The sequence below is a fragment of the Gallus gallus genome, chromosome Z (assembly GCF_016699485.2).
Source record: "Gallus gallus isolate bGalGal1 chromosome Z, bGalGal1.mat.broiler.GRCg7b, whole genome shotgun sequence".
NCBI classification, from domain to species: Eukaryota; Metazoa; Chordata; class Aves; order Galliformes; family Phasianidae; genus Gallus; species Gallus gallus.
The window spans coordinates 25,649,994-25,672,037 of record NC_052572.1 but is presented as its reverse complement, the minus strand read 5'-3'; the positions used below and the strand labels follow the sequence as shown (position 1 = coordinate 25,672,037).

General features: G+C 40.7%; 1 protein-coding gene and 1 long non-coding RNA gene across 4 annotated transcripts in view; one reads left to right on the top strand and one right to left on the bottom strand.

Moving 5' to 3' along the window:
- Nucleotides 1-3,262: 3,262 nt before the first annotated feature.
- LOC101751521 lies at nucleotides 3,263-6,794 on the bottom strand. Its single transcript, XR_210928.5, has 4 exons — nucleotides 6,228-6,794; nucleotides 5,231-5,289; nucleotides 4,509-4,570; nucleotides 3,263-3,490 (listed from the first exon to the last, which is right to left on the bottom strand). It is a non-coding gene; the product is annotated as an uncharacterized LOC101751521 (long non-coding RNA).
- A 156-nt stretch (nucleotides 6,795-6,950) lies between these two features.
- Nucleotides 6,951-22,044, top strand: part of TNPO1 (transportin 1) — an 80,820-nt gene continuing 65,726 nt past the window's right edge. For all 3 annotated transcript variants that reach the window (XM_424806.7, XM_040655695.2, XM_046905515.1), the window contains exon 1: nucleotides 6,951-7,037. In XM_424806.7, coding sequence (XP_424806.3) covers nucleotides 7,029-7,037 — 9 coding nt within the window. In that variant the 5' untranslated portion in view covers nucleotides 6,951-7,028. The remainder of the gene's footprint in view (nucleotides 7,038-22,044) is intronic.

Below are 22,044 nucleotides of genomic sequence, written 5' to 3'. Positions count from 1 at the left end.
TGCCACTCAACCAAACTCAATACCTCAAATACTGTAAATTAACTTAGCTCAGTTAATGACTGCTTAGAACTGTGGGTATTTTTCAGGATCATCTCTACTTACACTTCTTAGAGAAGTTTAGGGGGATATTTTGTCCAGGAAAGGTCAGTTAATACCTTTCTAAACATATTTCCTCAGCAAGAATGTTTACAACTTGTACCAGAACGCTTTCCAGGGATGTCTGTTCTTTGACAAATTTACTGTACAGAAGTAAACGCAAGTCCAATTATTCATCCTTTCTTTCTTTCTTTCTTTTTTGTCATTTTTTTCTCTCATGCTCAACAAGTTCATCACTCTATGTTCTGTTTTGAAATCAGCTTTGAGTTCACTGTGTTCAACAGCTATTTCTATTAGGGATTAAATAAAGTGATACTATTTAAATTGTATTGGTAGTGCCCTGTTCAAGAAACTACTACATTTTTTCAAAGGTATTTGTCACTGAGTATTTTTAATTGCCCAGAATTCCTTTGGAATATTTTTGTAGGTTAAATATAAGCATTTAACTAAATACTTGACCTCATGATTACATCTAAGTAGATACATTTTAAGTGATTTTGAGAAATACAGCTTTTTGTTCTTTTTGGTCTCTACTGGGAAATGAGTGAAATCCTAACACCATGTAAAATATGGGAATGTTACCTATGCTTTCAAAGAAATTGAAGTTAAGTTAGGGGTGATGTCATAATTTTGTATTTATCATACATCTTTCCTGGCTGTCCAGGCCTGGATATGACTTGGATATTGTAATATTTTTTAAACCATAACTGTAAAAGACATATAACTTCTTCTTTATACCTGTAAGTACAGTATAAATATTAAAAACTGAAGAAAAAAAGGAACCTGACCCCCTGTTCACAATACTGAAATGTTTTATAATATAGTTCTTCATGCAATTTACACATCACGTTATCATCTTGGATTTTGGTATTAAGTTACTTACAAATATAACTTGATGGAATCAAGTTGTAGAATAATCAATTACTCGTTTTATATTGTCATGGCTGAACACTTTGGGATTGTGTATCCTATTAGATCAGTAATTGTATTTCTTCCTAAGTATATTGGATAAGAGGGCAAATAAAAACCATAGCTGTGTCAAAACTAGCACAAATCTAGCCAACTCGATTATAGACAGAATTCAGTGTTTGTTTTCATTCCCTAGATGAGGATTTTATGACATCTCTCTGAGTAGAGATTTGAGAAAGAAAAATAATTGTATAATTTGAGAAAAATACTGCAATATGCATTTTCATCAGGGCATTCTGCATGCATATGGGTGTATCCTTGGGTCTTCTTTGTGTGCAGACTCTTGAAGCTCCCCTTCATCATTCCTAAGGATTGATTCCTAAGGATTTGGTTATCACACTAGACCAAACAGACGCTGCTTTCTTTGTGTGGGGGAGGCAGCTATCACACGATCCAACAATTTCCAACGATTTCTGCAAGTCCTAGTCCTAACAAACTCTTCTAAGCTGAAAACACTTTGAAAAACAAGCACATTCCCTAGACTGCTGTGTTCGGCCTCCTCTGTCTAGTCCTGCTGCTAGTCGCAGCAGGGCTCTCACCAACCAGGCTCAGCCGGGGGCAGTCAGGCTCTGCCCCGACTTCTCAGTACCCAGGAGCACTAAGAGTGACTGGCACCCAGGCTGCATCTTCAGAGTTAAGACAGCTTCACCAGGAAGGCAACATATCTCACCTGAGTTTTAAACCTCACTGTTTCAAAGTTGTTGCTTTAGGATATAGTAATTTATAATAACAGAAATCAAGGAACAACAAAGAAGGTTCTAGTATACCTTGTTCTAAGAAATGGTTAGTAAGCTAAAATGAGAAAACTGGCAATTGTACTTCTCTTGACCTTCTCTATATCCTTATTATGCCTAATTGCACTGCTTCTATACCTTGGATCTACCTGGAATTCTCAGTATTTTCTTCTCTATTTCATCACCCCGCGCCCCCAGCCCCCCCCTCCCCCCCAATTTGTTTTTCCTAGTACTTTTTCTTACTCTGGTTTTTCTTCATTAAGACTTTTTTGATAATTTTCAAGTCAGACAATCACTGATTTCTCAGTATTTCCTTCATTTTGTTCCAGTTCTGCTACTTGGTAGGTAAACCATACACAGATCTTTACAATTTCTTCCCTGTTTAATATAGTCACTGGGACTACTTCTGAAAGCAGGGAAGGGCTACCATAACTCCTTTGCTGCCATCCTCTTTGTCTTCAGTAAGAACTAACCTTTGTGCAAATCCTTGTATGTGTATATACTTTTATACAGGTCGGGATGACCATCCTTGCAGCTACTGAAGTGATTATGTAGAGGAGCTTTCAATCACAGTGAGATGTTTAAAGTTTCCTTGGAAGATAGGAGTGTCTTGAGAAAAACATGCAGCTAATTAGCATGTTTAGTTAGCCTGCAGGTATGGAGATGAACCCTTTCTTTAGCTGACCAGTTGTAGACCAAAAGCTGTCTTGGGGTAGTGGTCAAGTGATAAAAACAAACAAACAAGCAAACAAAAAACACATATAAAAAAGACATTGTGAAAATCCTGGGGTGTCCTCGCTCTGCAGAAGACCACCTAGCACCCAAAACTGCTCAATTCTGCAATAATTCAATATCTTATCTCCGTATGTGAGATTGGCTTACTACACACAGGGTAATGAATCCACCTTTCGGACAACATCTTTGTTCACCCACTGTAAAGACAGAAGTGATTTCAACCTGTGTCTCTGCTCCAGCCTTCGATAATTTTGTCATCTCCACAGAAAAGGGAAGGGAAGGGAAGGGAAGGGAAGGGAAGGGAAGGGAAGGGAAGGGAAGGGAAGGGAAGGGAAGGGAAGGGAAGGGAAGGGAAGGGAAGGGAAGGGAAGGGAAGGGAAGGGAAGGGAAGGGAAGGGAAGGGAAGGGAAGGGAAGGGAAGGGAAGGGAAGGGAAGGGAAGGGAAGGGAAGGGAAGGGAAGGGAAGGGAAGGGAAGGGAAGGGAAGGGAAGGGAAGGGAAGGGAAGGGAAGGGAAGGGAAGGGAAGGGAAGGGAAGGGAAGGGAAGGGGAGGGGAGGGGAGGGGGGGGGGGGGGGGGAGGGGAGGGGAGGGGAGGGAGGGGAGGGGAGGGGAGGGGAGGGGAGGGGAGGGGAGGGGAGGGGAGGGGAGGGGAGGGGAGGGGAGGGGAGGGGAGGGGAGGGGAGGGGAGGGGAGGGGAGGGGAGGGGAAATAACTTTCCCAGTCATTACTTACACCTTTTCTACTGGCTCTATTAATGTCATTTTTCCACTCACAACAAATGAAATGAAAACTTTTGTAAAATATAGTGCTAGTGGCAACAAATTATGTTGTCAGTGTGTGACTCATTCGACTCCTCCAGGCAGTCTCCAAAGATCTCTTCACTCTATGAACCTCTATTGTTTCCAGATGGGCAACCATTGGCTTTATGAAACAGGAATCCAACAAGATGTGGTGTTCTACAAAAATAAATAAATAAATAAATAGGCTAGCCAACAAAGAACAATATTAAGATGATATACTAGAGTGTTAACAAGAAGTTTCTGTTAACGAGAAGTTTCTGTTAACTGTAGAACCTGAGCAGATGAATAATTTGTTTAATGTGTAACTGCCATCAGTTTACACGTTGATAGCCCGCTGCACACCTTTTCTCTATCCATTTATTTAGTATACTAGCTTTTAACCTTTCCAAAGTTCAACCTGCCTGGTGAAAATATATCTTTAATGGTTTGTTTCAAACACATTAATGTGTTTTACCTTTTAACGTGCTACAGAGCATTTATATTTTAAGTTCCACTTAAAACATATTTGGCATGCTATGATTACTCTTGGAGAGATGGCTGGCGCAGATTGCTTGAGGCAATAACAACTTTAGTTGCTACTGTTAAATTTATCTTCAATTGTGTGTCCAAAGTTTTAGGAGGGTGTCTTAGTCCTCTGTAGTGATACAAAAAGTAACTTGAGACAGATTGCCAAAAGCTAACTCTAAACACCATCTTGCCTACACGTAGTTGAAAAAATATATATATTTTTAGCTTGGAAAGAAAGTGGATGAAATTCTCACAAGCAGCAACCTAAGTGAAAAGGGTTTGCATGTCATTTCTACCAACAGTGAGTTCACTAATTCCCTAACCTAACAGAGATAGGTTATGAATTTAACTAAAAATAAATACTTCTCGAATAGGCAAAACAGTGGTGATATTTTCATATTCTTGTAGAAAAGGAATTGGTTAGGTGAGTCATCTTGCACATACTGAAGATCAGTGGAAAATTTCCTCTATGAAATTAATCTGTGATACTTTCTGTCTGAGAATTACCTCCAGTTAATCATTTGTTTCTTACCATCAGTGACCAGGTCTTTGACAAGTTTGTTCCCGTGTATGATGCTTCCAAAAGATGTAAACTGCGCATTGTTGAACAAATCTCACTATATGTTGTTAGCATAATTAACTACACACAAATGCAAACACTAACTACCTAAATCTTCTGTCCTTCTTTCCTTCCTGCGTTCTTGACAGGACATCAGAAATCAGCACCATCTGAAACAGATCATTAAGGTAGAATTTTCCTGTGAAAACGTACTTCTGGCTTATAAATATTTTATTTATTAAATCAGAGAAATCTAAAGGAAGTTAACAGAAATCTAGTACTCTGTACTTGCCTGAAGTTGGTTAAAATCAGACAAATGTAACACATCTTTCATCCTTCCCTCCTTTGGTCTCCACCCAGTGAAAGGCCACTAATTGCAATAGACTTCAAAAAGGTTGTTCTGGTAATTGTGGATTGTGAAGTACATGGGCAGTGTGGCCACAATGACTTTCCAATCACTTTTAGCAGGAATATCTGAGTAGCTGCTCACGCCAGTTTTTTGTAGCTTTCTTGTACTGTGGACTTTTTAAAAATACCCACAGTAGGAACCAGGACACAGCACCCTCGAGTATTTCTAGCTCCCTCTCACATCCACTAAACTCTCTGTGTTACTGCAAGCTCCTTCCCACATCTTTGCACTGACAGCAGGGCCAGAAACAGTATTACGAGGTTGATTTCAAATTATATATATCAGTACTGATGAACTGACAATATATCAAACAGACAGAAAATATCCTTTCCTCCCACTCCTACCAACACCTCCTCCTTAGTACAGCCCCTTTCCTCCACCCAGCTCCCTGCAGTATGTCAGAAGATTTGAACTCACATACCTTTCTGAGATCTCCACTTGTTTGTTAGACTTGATTGCAGCCGACCCACAGGTTGAAAACTGTTAGGAATAGAACAACAGAGGACTGGGCATCCAGGCAGACACCAAATCATATAGCATTATGTCATAAGGAAAGCAGGCCAGGACTTGACTGATGCCACGTGAAATTCAGATAGGTACCTTCTGCGGACGAACTACAGAAGTACGAAAGCTGTGCTTCCCTGGATTCGAAATAGTTGCTATATTTGCAGTGTTTACTTACACAATCTCAAGTTTTTTGTTTTGCTTGAAATCTAATAAGTTAAAAATCCAGAGGTGCCCACTTCACTTACATACGTATGTACCATAAAAAAGTAGACCACATGTCACCATATAAAGCATACAGTACGTACGGTACACATATATTGTAAATGCATGTTTATTGCTGTATGGTTTAAACACTTTTTAATTGGAATATTTGTTCCCTTTCTTTTATATAACAAAGCTCATTAAACAACTTTAATAGCTTCTATGACCAGCTTTTACCCTGACCTATCTCATGTCTCATGACCTGTCAAGTTTCATTATGAGGCTCAAGAATTTGGCTCTCATTTTCTTTTTCCTGGTCACAGCAACTGCAACTAAGGCATTTCCATCCCAGCACTACAACTCCTCACATGACATAGCTGTGGCTGGTGTGTTGATCCACAACACTGAAGGGAATTTACAGAACTTACGTCTCTGCACTCAGAAAAGCTGAACTGGAAGACAAAGACACATGTACACAATTCCATATTTGCTGAAAGCTTGGGTTTCGTGGTGTCTGTGGATTTATACTGACAAAACCATGGGTGTAAGCATTAAGCTATTAGTATAATGCCAGTAAGTCATCCATAATGACAACACGATGTGCTCTGAACATTATGCATGAAGATAACATCTGAGAAAAACATCGGGTCTTTAACTGGACTGTGTGCGTAGGGCTTTTTAATAGCGGAGAGCATCTTGGGTGTACATACACAGATCCTTCAGCACAAGGAGATTCTTGGCGTAGCGCTGAAGTGTTAATACTTGCTGAGCACCAGACAGCTCTCATGGGAAGCACGGAGCTGGCTGAGTGCTGGAGTCAGAGATGATGGACTCGTTTATGTGTACAAACTCCTGCTGTTCCACCCAGTCACGGATTCCAGTTTTCCTGTGCAATAACTAGCGTTAGAAAATGATCTTTAAAACAAATTAGTGCGATGCTTGGAAGCAGCCTGGCACAGCGCTGGGGCTGATGTAATGCAGCCCCACCAAGGCGCTCTCTGGAAAAACAGCCGTCCTACGGAAAGCACGGCTGAGTGCCTCTGGTAGCCGAGACAAAACGGCGGCGTGCAAGGCCCGGAGCGTGCGTGCAGACAGCGCCGTCTGGACGAGCAATGTGTGCGGGAGGGGGACGGCTGGGGTGAGGGGACTGCGAGCAAACGGCCTCCGGCCGCCGGGCCTGCCTGCCTGCCTGCGCCCTCGGCGCGGCAGCACGGAGAGCCTGGGCGCGGCCGGGCGGCCATTTCGCTGCCGTCTCCATCCCGCCCCCGGCCGCGGCCGCAGGGAGGCCGCCGTTGCCAGGGTTACCGCCCGGAATCGCCCCCGCCCGCCCCCGCGCGCCGCGCCCCGCCCCCAGCCCGCCCCCCCCGGCCAATCGGAGGGGCGGCGGCGGCTGAGCGAGGTTCCCTTTGTTCAGCCATTTCGGGGTCCTCCGCGCTTTCGGGTGCGGAGCTGCGGAGGGAGAGGACCGGCCGCTCCCTCGCCACTCCCCTTCCCCGCCGCCGGGCTCTGGGATGGTGTGGGTAGGTGTCCGGGCTGCGAGGGGCGGGCTGGGACGTCCCATCGGCGGCCGCTGCCTGCGGCGGGCGGGGGCCGGATTGGCAGCCTCTGGAGGCCGAGCCCCGAGCCCGAAGTCGGGGCCGTGTGAGCGGGCTGAGGGGCCGCGGCGGGGTACCGCCTCCCGCCCCGCGGACTCCGTGCCCCGCGCCGCTGCGTGGCCGTGCCCCGCGGGCTGGGCGCCTCCCTCCGGAACTACGGCGGGCGCCGCTGCCCCGCCGCGCCGCCGGCCCCGGCACTGCGACGAGCCGGAGACGCGAAAGTTGGCTCGGAGAGAGCGACGTGGTCGTGCTTCGTGCCTCGGTTTCTGCAGCGCGTGGGCTGCGTGCTGCCCAGATTTGTCTAGGTGGGGGCTTCTCCGTACTTGTGTCTGCTCAAGGAATGCCAGAGAGGGGAAAAAAACCCTGCCTGTCTGGGAAGGCCCTTAGGTCGGCCGCCCGATGGAGCCGGCGAAGCCCTCGTGGGGTGGCCGTGCAGCGGGCCCGAGTGCTTTCTGTGTCGGTATGAATGCCTGGCTTAGCTCGCAGGCTTCCTGTTCTTCTGCCGTAAAGACGGTCATTCCTCTCATTTGATTTTGTGCTCCAGACCCAAGAGGTCCTCCTGCTGTGAGGGCTGTTCTGTGCCGTCTGGCGCTGCAGGTTCATAGCGTGTTCGCTTGCCTTGCGTGTTTCGGTAGCCTTTAGTGTGCGGTATTTGAATACTTCGTAGTTACACTCGAATCCCTACAGCGCCCACTGAACAAAAAGTGGACTTTTCTCCCTGTAGCGCACAGGTATGTGAAAAGAAAAAAAGCATCATGTGCCTGAGACCACAGAAGGACCCTTTGGTATAGCTGGAAAGTGAGCCCATATCACTAATCTACAGCCTCAGCTATGTTTAAAATTGACAGTAAATAGCCTGCTTCTAAAAGTTCTCGTTTTGCATCTGCTGTGTGAATTGCGGTTATTTTTGAGCTGTATGTGGGAGGATGGAGGAAGGTTGCTCACAGTTGGAAATAATAGTTTGCTGTTTGATGAGAATTTCTTTGGAATACATTTCTTCAAAATAGTTCATACTTGAGACTATATGGTGCAAAGAGAGTATTATGATCTAGCAACAAACACGGTAGAAATACAGTTTATTCTGCCTTAAAGTAGAGGGGCTGTGGTTGAAATCATTGACAAAGAACCGTGTTTACTATTGCTTACAGACAGTGGCACACATTTCAGTGATTTCAGAAGCTGATACAGATGTAAGCACAGCTGCTACACTGAGCTAAACATGGCTTGTGACAGGAACAAGAGAATAATGTTAATTATGTGTTTATGAATGCCTGACATGCATTTTTATAGTATATAATCTTTTAGATTCCGGTTTAGGAGCCCTTGTGTGCGTGTTACTATTCTACAGAACGCAGCTGCGTGTGGTGAATTTCGGGAGCTGGGCTACTTTATGCATCCATCACCTGATCACATAGAGCTGTCCAGCATACTGGCAGAGCTGGGGCATAATTCAGGCAGATTTCCTTCCAGCTCCAGCTTTGGGCACACCGAGATGCCATGGCAATACAGGAAGGTGGCAGGAGGCCCACTGTCATTCTCCTTCATGGCAGCTGATATTCAGAAACTACAGAGTGGAAAGATCAGGGTTGAAATCAATCCTAAAATTTTATTTTTAAAATAGCTTATTTTAAAATATCTCATCAGGTATCCTTCTGTAGAATCCATGTTGCTACTGATGTATAAAAATGTGGGGCACAAGTTTGTGTCCCTGGTATGCTCTGTATCAGCCTGTTACTATCAGTAGAGTTTGTGCCAGTGATATTCAGTGGGAGAGGATTTTTCTTTGATTTGTTTTTGAGAAGGCTAGCACTGCTTTTCCGTGATCTTCACTTTGTGACTTTGATTTTTTTTTTGTTTCTTTGTTTTCACCACAGAAATGAATTTTGTCAGTTGACTCAGTTCCAGGTTCTATGAATGCTGAAATACGTGTAACAGCATGTTCTTGTGTTTTGTGTTTTTTTTACCTGTTCTACTTCTTTCCACTATTTAATTATTTAAATGATTAACTATTTATTGATTGATTTGGATAAATAATTGAATTTCTGTATCTGTTTATGGGTTTCACTCGTATGTATAGTATGCAAATGATACAGGGCCCACAATCAAAACTGCTTATACTTGTTTATACCCAATGTTGTCGGATTTCTGTATATGATATATACACGATAAGTCAGTGTATGTAAACAGCTGTTTGTGCGTGCACACGTGGATGCGATGGTTGGTGGCATCTGCTAATATTACAGAAATAAACTTCTAAATGGCACCTTTAGCCTCCACAGTGTGATTTAAACAATCGAAAACAAATAAGCAAACAAACTGTTAATTTGTTGTGTACTGAATATTTTTGAAATAATGAGGCTTCGTGCATGTCTAGTTTTTTTTTGTAATTTTTTGTTTGCTTTTACTGAATTAAATCTGACATAAGGCATGAAATCAAGTAAAACTCATTTAATGAAATTTTAGCTTTTAAACCTTGAGTATAGAATAGAAAGTTACTGTTAAATGGTTCTCTATTAAATAATTTAATTTTATATAAAGCTTTTCTTTACAAGCCTTTGTGAAATATTCTTAAACATACAGAGTATGATATTTATAAAGAGCCTGACGTTAAGAGCTTTAATTTAAATAATTGATGCTAAACATAAGGCCAGATGGAAAGACAAGACAAAATGTTTTTTTAATCAGAGACTAAAAAATGATTAGTAGTAAAGTAGATACAGGGGTTCAAGAAAGCTGTTCTTATATGAAAATCTGAAAAGAAAATATTTGCAGAAATGGTGGTGTAGCACACACCGGGGGTTTCCAAACCCACTTAGAGGGTATATCAGCAGCAGCAGTAACTTCTGTCATCCAGTATCATGTGGTTTTCTAACCATGCAAGGCCAGAGTGTTCCTACTATGTATTCCTGTATTCCAAACTAGGATTGCAGTCCATTGCTTACGCTTACCTCCCCCATCCATTCATGTACATGCAGATGTTCATGCTAAATTTAAACTTAAGCTACTTCCTTTCTTCAGCACACACCCAAATTGTGAATCTTCACTTCCAGCAAACACAAAGTGGAACCTTCCCTCTGTGCTTGTTACGTCATTTATCTTGCTCTTCCAGCTTTACCACATCTTGGTATTCTCCCTGTAACCTGAATTGGAGGTGCCAGCTTGCAGGCAGCAGGGTTGCTCATTGCTGTTGGATGTGGGTGCTGGTCACAGCAGTCCTCCACGTAGCCTTCACAGGACCCAGGATGCAGTTACTCCTCAGCCTTTCTGAGAGCACTGAGAGCCAGGAACTGCAGCTCAGCTTAACACTAAACAAAAAAGTAGATGGAAGTGGTAAGTGTACTTCCGCATGGCCTCTTTTAGAGAAACAAGGAAAGTCAGCAGCAGACAAATGCAGAGCTACAAGAGTCTAATTTTCATCGGAGGCTGAAAGCACTGATATGCTTTTTAAAATAAAGAAACTTAAGTGCAAAGATCTAAATAGATACCTGTATTTCAGTCAGTTGAACTTCAGTAAATTTGTTTTTTCTCTGGTGAGACCACAGCTTGAGTAGTGTGTATAGTTTTGGGCCTCTCTCTATAAGAAAGACATTGAGGCCCTGGAATATGTCCAGAGAAGGGCAGTGAAGCTGGTGAGGAGGCTGGAGAACAAGTCTTATGGGAGCTGGCTGAGGGAACTGGGTTTGTTTGATTTGGAAAAAAGGAGGAGGCTTAGGGGAGACATTATTGCTCTCTACATCTGCCTTAAAGTGGATTGTGACAAGATGGGTGCTGGTCTCTTTTCCCAGGTAACTAATGATGAGAGGTAGTGGCCTTAAGTTGCACTGGGGGATTCAGGTTGGATATTAGAAGAGATTTCTTCTCTGAAAGGGGTGGTCAGGATTTGAAGCAGGCTGCCCACGGAAGTGGTGGAGTCACCGTCCCTGGAAGTGTTCAAGAACTGTGGAGATGTGGCACCAAGGGACATGGTTTAGTGAATGTGGTGGTGATAGTTTGGTGGTCTTAGATGATCTACGGAACTGTAAAAGCTGGCCTGTGAGTTTTTGATAGTCAGTTTTGCTGTTTTTGCAGCTGTCAAATGATAATTAGAAGCATTTAGTTCTAATATAAAATCACATGTGTAGGGGAAAAATATATCTTTTTCATATAGTTTTCTTACTTCTTTTGTTTTTTTCAGTGGTAATTGAAGCAGCAGGAGCCATAAGGAAATGTTAAAGCAGATTTGTGATGAAGTGCTAAGTAAAAAAGATGAGGCGTTCTGTTTAATATTACCCAGTAGAGAAGAATTTGATATCCGTGATTGAAATTGTGTCAAAAGAAGTTCTGGAAAAGAGGCTATAGCATGGGCTTTTGAACTGTGGAACATCTGTTAGAGCATCTCCTGTGGAGATTACAGGATATATCTCAAAATCAGAGGAAATTTATCAGAGTGGTCATATGTAGTATAATGTCCCCATTACAATCTAATTCTTGCCTTTTCCAGGAGATGATATGATGTATATGATGTTAATAACTAACAATGCTGTTGTAACAGTATTGTGTAAATTGAATTACTTAAGTCTAACTAGATGCAAGGTGTAAGTGAAGGCAAGCAAAGGTATCCTGTTATTTAGTCAAGTGAGGCTATTCTGCCTGTGCTTCAGAGAAGTGTATATTAGAGAAAGCTAGTATTACATAGATGTCCTTCAGATTATACTCATTAAGTCATAAGCATGTGATGTTTTATTTTAAAGCTCGTTCGTTGTCAAATACACATTTTTGCTATTGAAAGTAATCTGAAATATGGTTTTTTTTTAAGTAAAAGATTGGCAGAAAACACCCCAAATACTTTTTCAATTGAATATAATATTTTATATTTTTAAAATGCGGTAGTAGTGCATAAAAGGTCCGTGTTAGAGCCTTTATTCATACATGTTAGGCAAATGAACTCTTTTCTGCTTATGACTTGCAACGGAGTTACAAAAGAAAGCACAAGTGTTCTGTATCGGACAGTTACAAGGACAATGAGAGCTTTGAGACAGACACAAAGTATCTGTAAACATTGCACCGAAGGAGAATTTCTGTGTACAGTTTGAGGAAGGTAATGCCTTTTGTATTATTGTTTTTCTTATTGAGGGCATCAGAGAAGAAAATGTGCTGATATTAAGTAAGTTTATACTTGAGGTGACGGCCATTAGTATCACCAGCAGGGAGGGAGGGAAGGGGGGGGCAGGCCAGATCCTGCGTCTTTTTAGTCTATAAGAACTATCTCATAGATTGGAGATAATTCGTTCCATTCTATGCAGTCAGCTTAAACTGACCGTGTTTTCAACTTTTCGTAGTTTAGTGTTTTGTCTAGTGATTACACTGTTATTAAGACAAAGATTATAGATGGGATGCTAGCAAACCTATTCCGTGGAGTTGTTGAAGTTATTTTCTAACTGGAAAATATATTAAAATATGCCTTGAAGCTGTTGAATGACTGTTGACATTTAAGGTAAATAACATTATTTTAAATCACAGCTTTCCAAGTAGATACATCTCCTATACCTTTGAGAAAGTAAAAAAAAAAAAATCTTTAAAACCTCAAAATTCCTGTTTTGGTTTGGTTACATTAGTAGTCACATTACAAGGGAATTCATTTACATATTGTAGCTATTTAGGCTAATAGCTAATCACAGCTGGGATCTTCTCCAAATACTATTCTGAACTTTCCCAAGTGAATTTTAAAATTAAATGCCTGAATATTGATAACTTAACAGCTGAAGTAAGAATGCAATTCCTTATCAAATTAATTTTTTTTGCAGATTTGGAAGATGTAAGCCTAACTGACATTTCTAAACTGACTGAGTAATCTGTTAATTTTTATTACTTCTGATATTTATGTTCTTGCCATGAAAGTGCTGTTTTTGAAGCAAAATGAGATAAAACCCTTCCCACAGCAGAGGGAGTGAAACTAGATGATCTTTAAGGTCCTTTTCAGTCCAGCCCAATCCGTGATGCTATGATTCTGTGATTCTATGAAAATGTTTGTTAAGGGGACAGATAGCTTTTTGAGATCTCTCCTTTTTTGCTGGGGCTGTATTCTTCCCTAAGGATTTTACCTGATAATTCGCAAATATGTCTATGTGGGTAGAAACAGTAATTAACCGCTTTAATGTACAAGCTAATGCTTAGATACATTGCTTGCATTTCAGACTTGCTTGTAATATCTGTTACACTGGTTCCTTATTGTTTTGAAGGCTCAGTCTTACAAATACAGTCATGAGAATGCTTGTAAAAAAAAAAAAAAAGAATAAAAACGAGAGAATAAAGTAAAAAGTGTACATTAAGAATTATACATACATTCATATGTACATACGTGTATAATACACATTATTTATGGGATCTATTACTTCCTGTATTTGTGCTTTTTTTTAACAAGGCAGTGTAAGGCTATTTACCATCCTCATTCAGTGATCTCTTAACACCTGTTGCTGAAAAGGGCCATGAGGATCTGTGTGAAATAATTGTATGCTTTTGTCTGTGATGTCTTTTGGCTTTCAGATACAACAGTTTGAATGTGTAATTTAATTAAATGTTGAAGACTTGCCTTAAATTTTGTCTTCAGGTGTCACATCCAAGAACATTTAGAACGTGACTGAATATATTTGAATGGAAAAAGCTGAAGCATTCTTCTGTTGAAATGTCTGTCTATATTAGAGATACACTGTGTATTTATTAATTGAAATAGTCTTCATTGTTATGCTGTTTTCCTTATTGGATCACTGTACCTGGTGAGCTTTATTGTTCTGATCAGAATTTCTAAATGAGATTCTCAAACTAAATTCTAATAATGTTTTAATTTCTAAATATGTTATTCTTTTATATTTGTCTCCCATAATTCCTGCTGAGTTAATATTGAAGTGCTTGGATACTGCTGCTTTTATATGAAGTTGAACTAGATTCAACTCCTAGTTTTATTTGCCGTCTTAAAATGCTGATATTCAGAAGAAGAACAGGAGCAATTTAGTGATGATGGTCCATTTTTACCCTCTCCTTCTTTTGGGCCTTAAAAGACAATAAATATCTGCAGTCATTTCATAGGTATCCTCGTGAGATCAGCTAAGTCATTTTCTTACTTACCCTTACTTACCCAAAGTTTCACATCTTTGATTAAACTGGTTAGGGCATCATTCCTTTTGTTTACGTGTATAATTGGATTAGCTAATTCTTCTTGCTGATGTTCACATGCATGACTTTGTCGTCTTTTGGAAGGAACTCCATTCCACATCAGTAATTATTTGCTCGTTCTTTTCCAGGAGGATAGAATTTCAGTATATTTATCTGACTTTAGAGGCTAGAAAAGGTCAGACAACTACTGGGACTCATAGGCAAAAGATTGAATTTCTGTTTTGGGCATTTCCAATGGGTCTTCCTTCTCTGTGCCTGCCAATTCATATGTGATTTCTATTTGTCCCTACGTAGGACAGATACCAGCTTGCGAGAGTGATGCAGGTACTAATAGAAGCCTAAATATTTTCATTTTCTTGCATCTTAGGAACCTTAGCTAAATCGCCACAGTAAGCGATTAACAGAACGTGATTACGTACAGTAAGTAAATCAGCAGTCATCCAGGGAACATAATGCTGTAGCATTCTAATAAAATGATCAGTGATGCTGCTTTTCTCTATGGTGTTGTCAGTAGTATCTCCAAAGCACTGTCATGATGCTACCATCATTGTACAGTAGTGGTAGTTTTACATGCAATTGTATGTTTTGATGTGCAATTTGTGTGAGAATGTTTTAATAAGCATGAAGTATACAGGGGGAAAAAAAAAGGAGAACAAGGGGAAGGAGGAGGTGTGTTTATTATACTGAATTCTGTGCATCCTGGATGAAATACATTTTGTCACAAAGTAAACATAAAACTACTTTCTGGCTAACCATATTCTTGTGCCCCGAAAACATTTCTGCCTCAACCCCTTTACTTAAATTCCAAAGCTTTACTAAATTCCAGAATTCCCAGCCTGCATTTTGACTGGACAAGATTCCTCATTTCTTTGAGATGTACTTTACAACTGGTGCCAGTGCACGCTGTGAGAAGATGGTAGCCTGATTTAAATATTGTAAAATAAATATTCCTTTAAATCAGAACACTGAAAACCTGAATTTTGTGTATTTCATTTTAACCTTGCATTACTTTTGTAGTTTTTATTTTTCTCAAATTCTCTCATTAAGCATTGAAATGTACAAATAAATACACTGTCTGCATGTAGTGTGTGTCACTTCAGAGTGACTCTGAAGGTGTAGTTGTGCAAAAATATTTGAACTGTTTTGGTTAAACTGACTTACGATGGATCTGTGATTCATGTATTTTTTTTTTTTCATTAAGATTTCCTCATTAATTAAAGTATATATTGATGGTAGTTAGAAAACAGATGTGTTCTGTTTCATCCTGGTCCAAGTGTAGCTTAAAAACGGAGAGTAATTTAGTTGGGTCATCATGTTCTCTTGTTTTAAGAATAATGAGTGACTTAGTTTTAACGAAGCAAGTCACTTGTTTTCAGATTCAAGAACTCCCCCAAACTTGGCACAATGCCATAATGCGGTCTGCTGTCCTTAGGATTTGCTGTGGAGTGCTTTTTCACCGCTGTCTGAGTGGGAGAGTACTTCCTTTCTGAAAGTTTTTGAAAAAGGGGAGATGTCTGCCACATGGCTAGGTCACAGGACCTCCCACAAAGGCCCAATCTGTCATAGCTGAACCAGCCTTAAAGGAACAATGTACCATGAAGTCTCTCATTCCATTACCCCTTGAAATAGATCTTGTCTGTTACAGTAATGAGTGGGGCTTGTTATGCAGAGCAGAGACTTCCACTTTGACCTCCTCGTTCTTAGTTATTGTTTGTTTTCCACACTTTCAAAAACCCCTTTCATGTTAGTCAGTTAAAGAGGTTAGTGCAGGAAATCTAAAGTACGGTGGAATTTGGAGAAAGAAGCAGCTCGTGTCCTGTGGGGGAGAGGAAGGGGGGGGGGGGGGAGGGGGGTGAAGAAACGGATGGGTCTTGTTTTTTTTGTATGCTTCAGCTGATAACATCATCTGTCACAAATTCAGGAGGTGATGGTTTTCTCAAACAGCTGTTCAGTCAGTTTAAGATTTTTATGACTATTAGGATTAAGAGTTAAGTACTACTGGTTTAGTACATAGTATGTATGTTTACAGTGAGAGAAATCAATAGCAACATAAGCGCTCCTCGTTTGGTATCTCTTGCTACAGAAATGAAATAGTAGCACAATTGAAGAGATAATGCCTCTAAATGTACCCTTTCTCCAAAAGACTAGTTGATCAAAGGCATTTCAAATCAAGAGACTTCTGCAGTCTTTCACTATGCCTACCACTTTTTCAGTCAGTTGGAGTTTTTAATTAATGATAAGAGCAGTGTTTCATAGAATTATTGAGGTTGGAAAATACCTTTCAGATCATCTAGTCCAGCCCACTAAACCACAGCCCTCATTGCACGTCCTATCGAAGTAGAATTCAAAGCATTCCTAATGATTTCCAAGTTGATGAAAACTTGATAGTTTTCTGTCTCTGCAGCTGAGGATGCCGTATGATATGTAATTGGGCCACCTTCAATAGACTTTTTTTTCAATTCTTACTTGAATATAATCTGGCGTTGTGTGTTGATGTTTCTAAGACTAAAAAATTAATCTAAAAAACTTGAAATGCTCATGCATGCTGTGACCAATCATTTATATGCACTGCAGTGTAGTAGTTTGACCTCTTTGCATATATGGAAGGGCAGAGGAAGGGTGTTCCTCTGCCTTTCTGTGCTTGTTGAATACATGAAGAATAGTCATAGATATCCATTAAATAAAGAAGGAACATACTCTTGTCTGAAGGGTGGAATTACAAACTGTCAGGTTATCATCCAAGTGCAAGGTCCTGCACCTGCACCAGCCCCAAAGAGAAGGTGGTGTCTGTTGATGAAAGACTCAACATGAGCCAGCAATGTGCACTTGCAGCTGAGAAGGTTAATTTTATGCTGGGCTGCATCAAGAGAAGCATGACCAGCAGGTCGAGGGAGGTGATTCTATCCCTTTACTCTGCACTCATGCGACCTCTCCTAGAGTACTCCATCCAGTTCTGGAGCCCCCAAAACAAGAAGGACATCAAGCTATTGGAGTGGGTCCAGAGGAGGCCCACAAAGACAATCAGATGGCTGGAGCACCTCCTCTAGGAGGACAGGCTCAGAGAGCTGGGGCTTTTCAGCTTGGAGAAAAGAAGGCTCCGATGAGGCCTTCCAGTACCTCAAGGGGGCCTATGGGAAAGATGGGGAGGGACTTTTTATAAGGGCATGTTGCAACTGAACAAGGGGAAGTGGTTTTAAACTGGAAGAGGGTAGATTTAGGCTAGATATTAGGAAGAAATTCTTTACTGTGAGGGTGGTGAGACACTGGAACACGTTGCCCAGAGAGGTTGTGGATACCCCCTCCCTGGAACCATTCAAGGCCAGACTGGATGGGGCTTTGAGCAACCTGGTGTAGAGGAATGTGTTCCTGCCTGCAGCAGGAGAGTTGGAACTAAATGATCTTAAAGGTTCCTTCCAACTCAAACCATCCTATGATTCTGTGATCATACATATTGTTTTTATCTGGTCAATAGGATTCCACAGTGCAGGCCTTTACAGATATTATCTGTAAAAATAAATATTGTTCATCATCTTTGGGGGAAAAAAAATCCACAGAATTGTGACAGTGGTGCCAAAACGTGAGCCTGCTCTGTGTTTGCTGAAAGCAACAGTCCAGCAGATTCCCTGAGTAGTTTCATTATCATAAAGGTAGGTACTGTCAGATGAAGCCCAAGCTCATATTCCATGGAGAGCAAATCATGTTAGACATTTATTTGCCTCCAATACTGAGATGTCCAGTGTTCAAGGAAATGTCGGTTTTCTTCATTACAAAGTGTTGTATTAGGAGATTAATTGAACACATACACAGTTTCTAGTATGACATGCAGTATAAGACAAAACCAATTATAGCTAAAATTGTCTCAAGGGGATGGGAAGCTAACATAATTTCAATTAGCTTCTTCTCCAGCTTCTAACTGTACTCTAGGCCTACCAGCTGTAGGGAGTGAATGGCAGTAAGAATGAAAGTCAAATAACTGTGCCCAAATCTGAAATATTTTTTGAAAATCTCTTTATTTGCCAGTTTGAATATATTGTGAACAAAGTGCTCCTTACAGATACAAGAAATTCTCCTGTGAAACATGGTTATTTTTTTTAAGATAGTCATAGATCAACAAAAGGAGGAGGTTCTTAGTTCAGTACGTACTGCCTTTTTTTTTTTTTTTTTTTTTTACTAGAGCCCAAGGCTTACAATTGTATGTTGGATCATGTTGGATTCTTCTTACAGTCCGTTAGGTGGATTTCCTACAGGAACTGTCGTAGCTTTTTGTCATCCTCTGACGCTGAAGAATCTATGAAAAAAAATCATGTTTCTTATGTCCCTAGTTACTAGAGAGGGTATTACTTCTGCATATAGGAACTTAATACCATCTTTTGGAGCATAGTCATCACATAACTTCATTTTGTATGGTGGAATTAATTAGTGTTGCATTGTTGCATACTTGTCCACAAATATAAATCATTTTGAGATTCCATCTTAAAAATATTTTATTAAAGTTTCTTCATATTTCTCTTTAAAACAATCTATTGATCTACTGTTGTTCTACTGTAATTACCAGTCAGCTCTGGAAAAGTAGAAAATTAACTTCCAAGACACTTCAGTAATGGACAGGAAAGTCCTTTCAAGTCTGTTTTACTGTCTGTCTCCTCAGTAATCTCTGGACCTTCACAGGGTCAAGCAATCTTCTAAAAGCCATTCAAGTAAACTACTGCATGATAAATACTAATGTTTTATCATGTGGCTGAATTCAGAAAGACTGCAAGAAATGTTTTAGAACTAATTCTCCTTTGGTACTTCAATTTGAGGACTACCAGCATGTTGGTAGCTTTTTTTTTTTTTTTTTTTTTTTTTTTTTTTTTTTTTTAGCAAAAGCTTAGGACGTACCTCCAGGCAGAAGATACTGCAAAGTAATGTAATGATAGCTATTTGACATGAGCTCCTTTGTACAGACACTTTTACTCTGTATTATGAGAGGTTTTTTTCCTGCTTAGCTTAATCCACATCACTCTTAGACTGAAATAGGAGGGTTTTATACATAGGGCTATTATGGAATATCATTCATTTCCTCTGTGCATACAAATCTTCTATAAATAGAGATACAGAGAGACACTATGAGCTGTCTATGTGGAAACTTGGAAGTCTAGATTGTAGCAATGGATTGGATGATTGACTCCCATTATTAAATATCAGCTTTACAGATAGCAGTGCCTGTATTTTGTGGCAAGAAGAAAGGTAGCTTATTAGAATTCTCTGTCTAAAAGGGAAAAAAAATTACAACAACACAGGATTTCTAATGTAGTAAAATTAAAGACAGGGAAAGATTTTGTAAGTGCTAAAGTGGCTGAAGCTGTCAAAAAATATCTGAAATTAGGACAATGTAGTAGTTTTTATTAGAGAATATTTGAAATAAGTTTTCAAACTGCTAGTAGCAATAAATTGCAGTTCCCAAAGGTACAGCTTGGTGGCTAAGGTATTTGAGGTATGTGATATCTTCCTACTAGTTCAAATCTTTTTTGGCTGGGTGTTAGCAGGGATTTGTATCAGGGTCTCCTATTTCTCTTTTCAGTGAACTGAGACTGCTGGAAGGGTGGGGGAGGTATTCTGTTAAAAATTTCCTAACTATTTGCGCTGCCTATTTTTGTATTTGAAGCATTAACTGTCAATTATTTTACAGAATACCGGTTAGGAAATAATTTCTACTTCAGTTTCCCACTAATATCTGTTCATAACAAGATTAAAAGACCTAGAGTTAAGTACACTGTAATGTGATGGTAAGGAAACTTTCAGAAAAGTTTGGATTCGTTACCCTGGAAAAAAACATGAGTTGAAGCCTGCCTCATTCATTTGGAGCTAGTACTGAAGTTTGAATGAGATATGTCACAAAAGTGACTGAAGACATTTTGCAGATGTAGACGAAACAAGACTCAAAGGCAAATGTACAAGGTTTTTACTGAAGTTTAGCCATGACCACAGGACCCCTGCCCCATCAGGAAATGACAGGCAGAGCCCCATTGCAACCTACAGTGGCTGCCACACCCCAGCCAGATGCAGTGCACATACCTGGTCCCACCCCTGCCCAGCCCCAACCCCAATGACATCTCCCCTGGGCCACGCACAGCACAGCTCCTGGTGCGGGGTGGGTGCAGCCCTGGGCAGGCTCCGGCCCTGTCTGTGCTCCTGCACACCTTGCTCTTCTGCAGAGGTGAATTTTTCTCAAAGCAGTAATGCAGGTGTTTTGTTGCATGAGTGGTTTGTACATCCTTGTGAAAGTGCTCAGGCCTGAGTTTACAGCTCTGATGGAAATGAAGTGGCCAGTGCCCAACTTCTAGAACAGACATCACCAGGGCAGAGCAGTTAGCCCTTTCCATGCAGTCCCCCCATTTCTTGTAGCCATCCAGGCCTGCACCTTCTTGGAAAACAAGCTGCTGCTGCACGTCTAGAGGTCACAAAATCTCTTTGTTTCTGCAAGTTACCTGTAGCATAGCAGATATCAAAAGTGTATTTCAGGTCCAAAGAGATGTTAACTTTCATTCCTTATGCTTTCCTGCGAGCTTCTGTTAGGGCTATCAGCTCAGCTGCTCAAGAACTTGATTTGATAGAAATAGACTTCTATTAGTACCTAATTCCGAGTCACAATGTCATACTCTCATACTCCCTTTCTTTCCCAATCCCAAGATGTTCCATCTACAGAAGTCAAGTCTGGAGTTGACAGAGAAGAGAGAGGCTCTATCAAGAAGAGTAGTGATAGAATGAGGAGTAATGGCTTTAAACTAAAAGAGGGTAGATTTAGGTTAGACATTCAGAAGAAATTCTTTACTCAAGTGGTGAGGCACTGGAGCATGTCACCAAGAGAAGTTGTGGATACCTCATCCCTAGAAGTGTTCAATGCCAAGCTGGATGGAGCTTTGAGCGGCTTGATCTTGTGGAAGGTGTTCGTGTTCATGGCAGGAGTTTTGACATGGATGATCCTTGAGGTCCCTTCCAACGAAAACCATTTTGTGATTCTTTACCTGTAAGGTCTGCTCTTATCTTTTCTTGATTTTGTGTGGCCTCTCTGCAGTCATGAGGTAATTCTCCTTCATCTGGTAATGGTAACAAGGCAGCTATGATCAAGGCACTGCATTTTCTCCAGAGGATTTTCTCCTCTCAGCAGCAACAGCAATAGGTACTTCTGGAGTCTGAAAAGTCAAAACCTGTGAAAATTAATTTAGTTAACTTAGTTCAGCATTATATGGGGTATTTACAGTCAGTGGATGTCCTAATAAAATCTTTGATGTTTTTCTACCATCAGTGCTGCTGAAGCTACCATTCTAATACATCTCTTTTTCCTTTTCGTAACTGGGTGCTTGAGGGCTGAACAGTAAGCAACTGAGTGCTTCTGCCCTCCCAAAGTTTGTGCAGAGACCCCATAGGCTACTCTTTTCCTTTCACAGACAAGTAAATGAAATGGTTTACCATAATTTGGTATCTCAAATGTGGGTGCTGTCACCAAAACTTTCTATGTTACAAATGCTTTCTCCCATGCCCAAAGGCCATTTTAGTGGCTCCTCAGTGTCTTTTTTGAGGGAGCCACCAATGGTGCAGCTGTTTCTCCAAAGGCTGGTATCTGGAGTTTGCAAAATACTACAGCTCCTAAAAATGCTCTGACATGTTTCTCTGTTACAGGCTGAAGCATATCCTGAATGGTATTCATTCACTTATTAGGTATTTTCCTGCCTTTTTCAGATAACACATGTCCTATATGTTTCACTTTGTCCTTATAAAAGTGTAATTTAGCTGGGGAAGC